Genomic DNA, 11,481 nt, shown 5'->3' with positions numbered 1-11,481 from the left:
AACTGTCCACCACCCCCAAGCCATATTTAAACAAACTGTTACATCTGTCCCGTGTGTTTTACTCTGTTCAACATAAATGAAATGTGACATCATTACTGTACAAAATGAATATATCTTAAAGTTACTTCAGAAACGATTCACTTGGAGGAGTAATAATCCAAGCAGCCAAACATATGGGAGGGATAATAATAGTTCCATACAGATCTGATCAGATGAATCAAATCAAAACAAAACAAGCTCCCGTACCTAATAAACCTCAATACAGTCCTCTTTGACTTTAACTCCTTGAATAAAAGTATGCTTTCTCGGGACTCAACTTCATACATTTCTCATTTATTTGCAATAGTCCAACATTTTTAAACTATTACTTTAAAAACTGCATGTATAGTATACCTTAAAATGTTTTATTCCTCTGTTAGCTTTGATTCTTAGTATTTTGTAATTAATCCTGGTGCTGATATTAACTTTTTAACTGTATACTGTAAAAAAAATTGCCAGGGATTTACAGGATTAAAGAGTATTATTTTACAATAAATTACTGTATTCAGAAATGTACTGTGAAATCAATGTATGCCTGGTCATTTTCTTACAAATGGCTGTGAATGAACAGCAGAATGATGCTAACATCAGGCATTTACTGTTCTTGATTTACTGTGAATTCACATTATAAAGTTGTCTTTAACTGCATCTGTGAGAAATTTAGTTGTTTACTACTGTACTTGTTTTGAAGTCACCATAATAGTGATTGGTGATCTCATTAGTTTGGGCTCTTTGACCTTTATATTCATATTTCTGATCTAGTCATGTTGATGACAGCTAGAATATGAAATAAGCTAATTGTCTGACTTTAAGTTAGTCAAACTATTCTTAACATAAACACAATTTTATTTCAGCATTATTTAAGCATGAGGCTTAACCAATAACTAATTTCATTTTCATAAATGTTTGTTATGAAGCAACTGCTGAGAAACACAAAACACAACAATATTAACACTCAACAAACAAAAACAACACTTACAGCATAAACCAACATTACAGAATAAACCAGCAACACAAACTGCTAAAAGTGAACCAAAAACAAGTTCAGTAGCACAAATAAAACTCTACAGCATGAGCTGTTCATGTTGCATTGCATGATGGGAACCTTCAGAGTACATCTGCACTGTAGAAACACAGTAATGCTGTTTGCTTACAAGAAATTTCGGAGAGTGCAGTTAGATACAAGAGAAGTGCCACTGTGAAATTACTGTGAAAGTAATGCAATTATTAACCTGGAATATACTGTGTCATTCATAAGTAAAATTATCATAAAAACTTAAAGTTACAACATGTAAGATTTTTGCTTTAAAATAACCAAAAACCACAAGACCAATGTTATAAATTTTGTTGACTTATGTACTTACATTATCCCAAATATTTCCAACAATGTTTAAATCTGAAATGGTTGTCAGAGATAACGTCTTTGTAATTGTTTTGAACAAAGCAAGACTGTAACCGCTTGCTGTAGAAAAATGGCCAAATTCTGACAGTAACTTACCATTTTCTATAAAAACAGTAATATTCTGTAGAAAATTATGCATACTGGGTAATATTTGGCATTTTCGAGAAAGCAGCCTACAGGAATATACTGTGAATTAACAGAGCTCAAAGTCGACACTCAGAATCAAAATGTTCAAAATCACACCCTATACCCTCATTCACTATCCCCTACATGAGTTTACTTGACCGACTGAATGAAAGGAAGTGAGTGAATTCAGACACTGATGAACACCTGATGATAACAAGCAGAATCACTCAAGGACAAAGAAACAAGAAGAAATACAAGAACAACAACTGACTTCCAGCTTCAGCTTTAAGACCCTTTCACACGGAGTGTGAAACCAGTTTAGTTTTATTGAAAATTATAAACGTATTATTAAAAATAATGAAGTTTGTAGTTACTGTTATGGAGGTCAGTTTTTGCTTTAGTTGTGCCCATGAACCTTGATTCTTACCTCGAGACATGTTTTGTCTGCTGTAACTGTGTGTTCAAAAAGCATATTTGTTATGGCAAAAGAAATGATCAGGTGGTTTTGGTTATGCTGTCATGATGCCATAATTATAGTGGACTCATCCGAATATCTGACTTGAACCAGTGTTAAACCTTTAATAACATGGGTGTTTTATTGATTGTAGCAGTTCTGTGATTCTGCAGCATGAGACTGAACAATATTTCACAAATTTTTAAGAATTTAAAAAACATTTTGAATTTCTGCATCACTTAGACACTCTCAGCCATCTTGACGTTTTGTGATATTAAGAGATTATATATATTTGTGTTGCTTTATTTAAAGGCAGTAGCTGTGTAGTTGCTGATGCAGTGAAAATCTCCAATTGTACATGCATAAGTGCTGTATTTAACCAGTTATTACCTGCAAGAAATTAAATTAAATGTTGGTATTTTAATGGTTGTGTTTCATTCAGTTATTTTGCTTTAAGAAATATTATTTCTAAGTATTAATATGTTCACATTAAATATTCGTTTATAAACTTAATTGGCAGTTGGCCAATTTAAGGAAGTCTGTAAAATACGGTAAACTAGACCAGTGGTTCTCAAACTGGGGGCCGCGGCCCCCTGGGGGGCCACCAGATGGCGCTAGGGGGGCCGCATAGAAATTCTAGAATCTAGATTAGGAAATTATAAAAAATTATTTTACCTGTATGTAAATCAGGATTGTCAATCTATGTAAACTATATCAAAAATAATAATATCATAATAAAATAATATCAATTATACGCAGCACACTACGGAAACACTCCCTCTCACTAATGCATTCATATGAATGTAATCTTTACTGTGCTACTTTATCTGCATCTGATTTAGAACGAGCAGAAATCTGTGAGAAATATAACTCCCAAAAGACAAAAGAACTGATAAAAAAGCTGTTGTAGGAGCAATAGCCATGTGGGCAGCGCTGTGTCATATGCCATAGCTGTGCACAAGCTGTTTATCACAGCTCCAGACTTATTTGTTCATTAATGACGTCATCAGCGACTAGTCGACTTCGACTCGACTTTCATCACATAAAAGTCGACTTTAAAAAATCAGAAGTTGTTCAACCCCTAGTTGTTGGTTTATTCTGTAATGTTGGTTTATGTTGTAAGTGTTGTTTTTATTTGTTGAGTGTTACCATTGTTGTGTTCTAAACCACACAACAATGGTAACACTCATCTAAACCAACAACATGTATGCTAGACCCTATTCCATCTAAGCTCCTAAAAGAGGTGCTTCCAGAAGTTATAGATCCTCTTCTTGCTATTATTAATTTGTCATTGTCATTAGGATATGTCCCCAAAACCTTCAAACTGGCTGTTATTAAGCCTCTCATTAAAAAACCACAAAGATCTAGTTAATTACAGACTGATCTCGAATCTCCCTTTTCTGTCCAAGATACTAGAAAAGGTAATATCCTCACAATTATATTCCTTCTTAGAGAAAAATGGTATCTGTGAGGATTTCCAGTCTGGATTTAGACCGTATCATAGTACTGAGACTGCTCTCATTAGAGTTACAGATGACCTGCTTTTATCATCTGATCGTGGTTGTATCTGACCGCCATCAATTCGTAGCAGTGAATGAAGAGGTGTCATATCGATCACAAGTGCAGTATGGAGTACCTCAAGGCTCAGTACTAGGGCCGTTACTTGTCACGCTTTACATGTTACCCTTGGATAACTTTCACTGTTATGCTGATGATACTCAGCTCTATATTTCTTCGCGGCCCGGGAAACATACCAATTTGAAAAACAAACGGAATGTGTAGTCGATATAAAAAACTGGATGACGAGTAATTTCTTACTACTAAATTCTGAAAAAACAGAGGTGTTAATTATCGGACATAAAACCTCCGCATGTAATAACCTAGAACACTCCCTAAGACTTGATGGCTGCTCTGCCCATTCTTCATCATCAGTTAGGAACCTAGGTGTGCTATTTGATAGCAATCCTTCGTTAGAAAGCCACGTTTCTAGCATTTGTAAAACTGCATTTTTCCATCTCAAAAATATATCTAAATTACGACCTATGCTCTCAATGTCAAATGCAGAAATGTTAATCCATGCGTTTATGACCTCAAGATTAGATTATTGTAATGCTTTATTGGGTGGTTGCTCTGCACGCTTAAATGGAATTATGAAATTAGAAAGTGCAAATACTATTAAAATACTTTGAAAATGAGTCAATATTAAAATTTACTTGATTTTTAGTTTTTTGTTAAATACTGATGGCAGCCATATCACCCTGTAGCCCAAGACTGGTTGCCCACTGAAGCTAAGCAGGGCTGAGCCTGGTCAGTACCTGGATGGGAGACCTCCTGGGAAAACTAGGTTGCTGCTGGAAGAGGTGTTAGTGAGGCCAGCAGGGGGTGCTCACCCTGTGGTCTGTGTGGGTCCTAACGCCCCAGTATAGTGACGGGGACACTATACTGTCAACAAGCACCGTCCTTCGGATGAGACGTTAAACCGAGGTCCTGACTCTCTGTGGTCATTAAAAATCCCAGGATGTCTTTCGAAAAGAGTAGAGGTGTGACCTCGTCATCCTGGCCAAATTTGCCCATTGGCCTCTGATCATCATGGCCTCCTAACAGCGCTATATAAATGTAATGAATTATTATTATTATTATCTAAATTGCAACCAATGTCAAATGCAGAAACGTTAATTTATCATTATTAATTTTTAATCATGGTTATTAATCATGAACTCAAGGTTAGATTATTGTAACGCTTTATTGGGTGGTTGTTCTGCACGCTTAATAAACAAACTCCAGCTGGTCCAAAATGCAGCAGCTAGAGTTCTTACTAGAAGGGGACACTTAATTTCCAGCGATATCGTCGACTTGATTGCAAAGATACTATTTAAACTGAACTGTGCTGGACGATGACATCACTGATTTCAATGATGAACTGCCTTTAACTGAAAATTTAGTGTTTACTATTATCATTTTCCATTGACACACTATTTTCCTATTTGATACTGTAAAGCTGCTTTGGCACAATCTGTATTGTTAAAAGTGCTATATAAATACAGGTGACTTGACTTGTTTTGTGTGTCGAGTATTGATGATGTCACATCTTTCAAAGACATTTCTCAGCAGTTGCTTCACTATTGTGAAAGATCCATCCACAAATATTTATGAATATGAAATAAGTTATTGATTAATCTTCATGCTCAAAAAATACTAAAATTAAATCTTCATGTTTATTCTAAGAATAGTTTGACTTAAAGTCAGGCAATTATCTTATTTCATATTCTAGCTTGTCATCATTTTAACAAATGTTTTCATTTATCACACTTCTAACATGACTAGAGAAGAAATTTGAATATGAATATACAAGGTCAAAGAGTCCAAACAAATGGGATCATCAATAACCATTATGGTGACTTCAAAACAATTACAGTAGTAAATAACTAAATTTCTGTAAAAAATACTGTAATTTCAGACTAAACAGTGTAGATAACTATGTGAGGCAAATTCACAGACATTTCCTTTAGAAAACAATGTATTGCGGAAAGAGATTTTTACCTCGTACAGAAAAGAAATGCTTGCTGGGAGTGGTGAAGCCTCTCGTGCCCTGACTGTTGACTGCGCTAACTCGAAACTGGTACCACCTGTGGGGCCGGATGTCCTTCAACACGGAGCGGTCCTCGATAGTCTGGGAGAAGGGTCAGAGAGACTTTAATTAAGACAAATCCGCTCCTGATGCAGGATGGAAGAGCTCCATCACTGCTGTATGCTGATAAGAGTCACAGTAATGACAGCTCGATCCAGCGCAGGGAGATCTCTCTTGTTGAAAAGCACAGCTCAGACGTCCCTATCCATTACATCACGGATCCCACCGGGAGCTCACACACAGCACAATGAGCTGCCTGTCTCTTAATCTCCTGAGAAGACCAGTCATTTTCAGCACTGCTTTACTGAAGAAAACACTCATTTAAGTGTGATTAAAAAAAATAAAATTCTGAGCGGTTTTCAATTCAGTGAACAGCATTTCTGGTATCGTGTTTAGCAAAGAAAATGATTCTGGCTTTCCCTCAGTGTAAAGAGTAAAAGGAGTGAAAAAGCAGCACACTTAAGCATACTTTTAAAAAGAGTACTTTTTACGGAAATAATATACTTTAAACGAATAAAAGAATATACATAAGTGTGAACTGAATGTAATGTTTTCAGACATTTAATTACACATTAATTACAATTAAATGAAAATGTATAATAGTTTACAATACAATTAACTGAACTTTAGAGTGCTTTAAAATTACTCAGTTAAGTGGGACTTACGTACATCTTTTTATGTAATTTAATAATTACTTCTATTTTCTTTGCAATATGTTTACTTTGAAATTACTTCTATTGTCTTTGACATACTGTTGAATGTACATTTTTTACTTAAGTGTGTTAAGAAACTTTAAGTACACATAAGTGACTTTATTTCATTAATATTACATTATCTGTAAGCACAGCTTATTTAAATAAGCTGTATATTTAAAAATATACTTTTAATATTTGAAGTACACTACAAGTGCACATTCAATACAAGTGTTCTTCCTTTTCTATTTTTTCACAATTAAAGACTATGACACAAGTGTACAAGAGGGTTTCAAAAGCTGAAATGAAAAAGCACGTGTTATTTGATGTAAAGTTGTAATAATACAATACATATATATAATACAGTAAGTCATTGATCATGATTAAAAAATGCAATATATATAAAGTGTATTGCATTAGTATATTACTTAGTAGTAAAGGTGTGTGATTTGTATCATCTAAGATAATATCATAATTGTTGTTTTAACGATGTGCGAGCTGACATTATCGAGTATCACTCACTTTGCAAAAAACAAAAACACATCGTTAGAGTACAAAAGCATTAACAGTGTGATGAAGCATATAGGAATGCAGTTAGAGTTACCCTATAATTCAAGTTATGAATGCAAAAATATCCCTGTATGGGATTTTGTTTTTATATTTATAAGATATGATATAGTTAAGCAATATCACATAAGCAAGAGTGCTGTTTTCCCGAATATCGGCACGTGAGTGTGATCGCAAATGTTGTATTGATTTTATACAACAGTTCAACAATCAAGAAGTTAATATTGAGTGAGTTACATTTTAGACACAATATTGTCTGTTTTTTCTTTTTCGCCAACGAATGTGTTTTTTTCCTGAATGAAAAAACTTTTTTTTGTTGTTCTGTTTTCAATGATCCATTTATAATGATCCATTCATGAATCAGCTGTTTTGAATGAATCGTTTGAGTGAATGATTCAATGAATCACTCATTAAGGGACTTAATGACTGGTGGTTTTAGTGTCATATTTATTTATCCATGACAGACCTAAACCAGTCAAGGTACCAGCACAAAAACACACTCAGCAAAATATCCTTTAATTACTGTTATTAAAAAAAATCTCCAGAATATTGAGATATAATTTTTTGTCAATATCACACACCCCTACTCAGTAGTTTGAGAACTGCACAGACTCATTGAATCTCTGGCTACAGCAAACCCTAAAAGAAGTCTGGTGTGTGTCCAGCTCTGCAGCAGATTATAAACACTCTCTAAATACTCTAAACATCACAGACCAATGGCTAAAGAACCATTTGAGCATATGTGACCCACGCTGGCAAAATGAGTCGAATGCACACGGGATAATTTTGAGCTACAGGCAAAAAAAGTGAAAAATTTCGATTTTGAGGTTTTCACAAAAATGAGTTCATTAAGCCCTCGTCTAGCGATCCAAATGCTCCAAATAATAATTTTAGATGTTTAATTACTTTTATTTGTACGTTTTCTGAGAAGAGTACCTTTTCTCCCCTCGCTTCTCACGCTAAATGTCATACGAAGCATCCCGATAAATATACACATATACACAAAATTACAGTATTTAAGAATTCACGCAAACATAATCTGTTATGTCTTAAGGGAACGTTTGGGGAACTGTTGGGGAAAAACTTCTGATGTGTAACATTATATTAGATCCGTGCATTACAGTAAATCTTAATATAGGCCGCCTCATTAATCTTAATCTAACAATAAAATAAAAAGAGCTGCTCTTGACTGAACTGCTTTTGTAGTTTTAATAATCAGTTTATTTGAAATTAACAGACTAAAGGGATTTTTACATTTGATTATTTGTTTTTCTTGAATGCTTTTGTTTATATGTAAAATGAAAAAGGTAATGCACTATTTGTTTCTTTCTTATATTTGTTCTGTTTTTTTTGTTGTTGTTTTTTTTGCATCTGTACATATTTATAATAACAAAGATAAAATAAAAATAGCTATATTGTGATGATTAATATAGTAGCTTTAACTCGATTTTTCTCAAAATTGACTTTGCTGACTCGATTCCAACAAATGATATATCATTCTGAAGGTATTTTAATGGAGAATATGTGTTACATATAAATAACTCATTTTTGAAAATGTGCTCATTGTGACTCATTTTGCCAGCACAGGTCACATGTTATACAGTTCTACTTAAGTATGCACAGATCACGTTATCATGTTCTTCACTTTTTTACACATCTGTTAAACCTAACAGAATGGAGGATAGACATCACGAGGAGGTTTGAAGAAACGCTGAATAAAGTAGACTCTTAATCTTCATCAGAGCTCTGTATCGGTGAGCACTTACCATGAGAACGGTCTGCCAGGCCGACGCTTCGTCCTCGCTGGGGTGAATCCCATGATTCCACCTCCTCTGAAGAACATACAGAACCGGCTCAACGGAGACGTTAAACTTGGACATCCACCTCACCTTCAGATGACCGTGCTGGTCCTCGGAAAAGGAAATGTCTCTCCGTGGCTTCAAAGGCACTCCTGAGCAAAAACAGAGACTTTGAGGTAAAAAAAGTAAATGTACAATGAATCAAGTGAAGTCTGTTTGGCCTATGAGGGTGACAATAAATCAGCTATCAGCTCAAAACTACAACAGTATATAAAAGCCTCACTGAGTATTTAACTCCTGCCTTTTACAAACAACAGCAGACGCAGCTGTGAATTAAATTTGGGTCAAAGAAAAATGGATGTCTGAGATGAAGGAAATCTTTTAAAAATCAAGCTTAATGAATTTGCCAGGTTCCTAGTAGTTGTTTTTGCATTCAAGTTAATTTCATACGTTTTAAACTGTATTGAAATATTTAAAAAATGCTTTACTACATATTTAAAAATATAATTATTATAATAAATGACATTTATATAAATTTTAGCCTTTTTAATGGATAGTCCATCAAAAAAAATCATCCTGATTGTTGTTCCAAAACTGTTTGAATTACTTTCTTCTAAAGAACATAGAAGAAGACATTCTGAAGAATGTTGGTAGCCAGACAGTTTCAGTTCAGACTTCCATTGTATTTTTGTCCAAACAATGGCAGTCAATGGGAACCACAACTGTTTGGTTACCAACATTCTTCAGAATGTCATCACATGCAAACTTACTTTTTAAAGACCTTTTAAAGAAACGTTTAATCAACTGTTCCATTTAAAAATAAAATACACTTTTTCTGACTTTTATTTCAGGTTTTACTTCAGGTTATTTAAATGCATCGACCATTCGCCCCATAAGCTGAGGTGTATTCCCATCCCAGCCTGCAGTGTGTTGTACCTCTGTAAAGGTTGGCCGGGGACTGGCAGGTGTGTCCACAGCCGTTTGAGCAGCACTTCTTGAAGCCGGAGCACTCGCGGTCGACCGCACAGCCCTCCACACAGGCAGCAGCGAAACCAGACGCCCGCTGGGCCGGAGGACAGTCACCCTGCTTCTGTGACCGCAGCGAGCGCAGGAACTCAGCACTGGTCACACACTCATGATGCTTCTTACCGAAGACACAGACACAGAGGTAAAACGCTAGATTTGAGGAGGCTCTGTGACCCATCCGAAGGTAGCTGCCAGCGCAATGCTGAATGGCTGCTAAACTGTTCTGAGTGGTTTTTACGGCATTGCCTGGTTGCTGTGGTGTTTTAGGTATTTGCTTTGGTGTTGAGTGGTTGTTAGTGCTGGTGTACAGTATAGTAGGGGTTTTAACAGTGAGTGTGAAAACAGAAACGTCTGAATATCAAACAGAAAAATCTGCATATCATTAATGTCAGTAGCAGAAACAGTTCAGAACAGGTAATGTGTTAAAGTTTAATACTTTACTATAGGCAGCCCACCAGCATTTTGTGGGACTTTTTCTTTCTCTGATTTTTGCAGCCTAAAATGACTGAATTTGTGGCTTTGCTCAAAAATTACGGTGATATCTGCAGGATTTTTTTCTGTTGTTTTGCAGTGAAAATCCACCAATATTTAAGACGGACTTATAAGTGTCAGTGACAGTAAGAGTAAAATTATCTGTAAATATTTTTATTCATTTTAAATATGTGTACATTTTATATATTTTAAGTTTAAAATTATTATTTTGGTAACATTTTAAAGACCAATTCTCACTATTAACCGGCTGCTTATTATGCATATTATGCTATTGGCTGTTTTTTAGTACTTATAAAGCACATATTCTGTATGACCATATTTTAGATCCTTTATTAATAAGCAGCAAATTAGGAGTTTATTGAGGCAAAAGTCATAGTTAATAGTGAATATGTGTTACCATTATTTCATGATTTTACAATTGAACAAATATATGATTGTCTATTATTGTAATTTTATTTTTTATGCATCTTCACTGTTTATAATAGTATTAGCAGTGATTGCATTCACTGCAATATAAAAAAGTGCATATCCAACAAAATACTTTACTTATTTAAATTTAATCTACTGGTGAAATCAGGCATTATGAAGTTTAGCAAATATTCGCCCTAATTATATTCAGTAGCTTAAAAGTATCACCAAACTTCTAAAAATGTTAATTTTGTCCCATGAGCTCAACTTGTAAATATAAACAAGGCATGTGTTTCTCTTACTCCTTGTTGGAAAGACAGTAGACGATTGTAGGTCATAAATTAATGATTTAGAGAGATTAATATATTAAATATTTCCCTCTGAACTTTGAACTTTTTTTTTTTTAAACAATTGCATAAAACGTCCTGATGCTCCATATGGCCTGTCCATATAGTCACTTTACACTGGAATTCACTGCAATACATATAATGCAGAGCTTGCTTGATTTGTGTTACTGTAAATTCTCCAACTGCAAAATCACGAAATCCTAGAGGGACCGTACAGGGTTTTGTTCAACTCACTATCCCTAATAGCAACAGTAATAGTAATGCTTGATTTAGCACACACCACTAATGAGAGGCAGCTGGAAAGTCAGGGAGTGACAAAAAGTGAAAGAAGGACAGACGCAGAAGTGGGACGCAGCGGTTAGACAAAGCCAGCCACCCAAACCATGAGCCACAAAGACGTCCGGCGGTTCCTGTGTGTCTGTCCTGTTGTGTGTTTGCACTGACTCACGCGCTCTAGCAGCCGTTGACACGCCATTCCTTACGGCCCGAGTCAAACACACA

General features: G+C 35.1%; 1 protein-coding gene across 1 annotated transcript in view; it reads right to left on the bottom strand.

Annotated features, from left to right (window-relative positions):
• Positions 1 to 5,561: 5,561 nt before the first annotated feature.
• Positions 5,562 to 11,481, bottom strand: part of LOC107753504 (anosmin-1-like) — a gene marked incomplete at its 3' end in the record, with an annotated part of 57,091 nt that continues 51,171 nt past the window's right edge. The window contains exons 4-6 of the mRNA XM_016569656.1: positions 9,644 to 9,851; positions 8,675 to 8,859; positions 5,562 to 5,691 (exon numbers count right to left, since the gene is read on the bottom strand). Of these exons, the coding sequence (XP_016425142.1) occupies positions 5,562 to 5,691; positions 8,675 to 8,859; positions 9,644 to 9,851 (523 nt within the window). The remainder of the gene's footprint in view (positions 5,692 to 8,674; positions 8,860 to 9,643; positions 9,852 to 11,481) is intronic.

This window comes from Sinocyclocheilus rhinocerous, unplaced genomic scaffold, assembly GCF_001515625.1.
Source record: "Sinocyclocheilus rhinocerous isolate Xijiao unplaced genomic scaffold, SAMN03320098_v1.1 scaffold1523, whole genome shotgun sequence".
Taxonomy (NCBI): domain Eukaryota; kingdom Metazoa; phylum Chordata; class Actinopteri; order Cypriniformes; family Cyprinidae; genus Sinocyclocheilus; species Sinocyclocheilus rhinocerous.
This window is presented reverse-complemented; position numbering and strand designations above follow the sequence as displayed.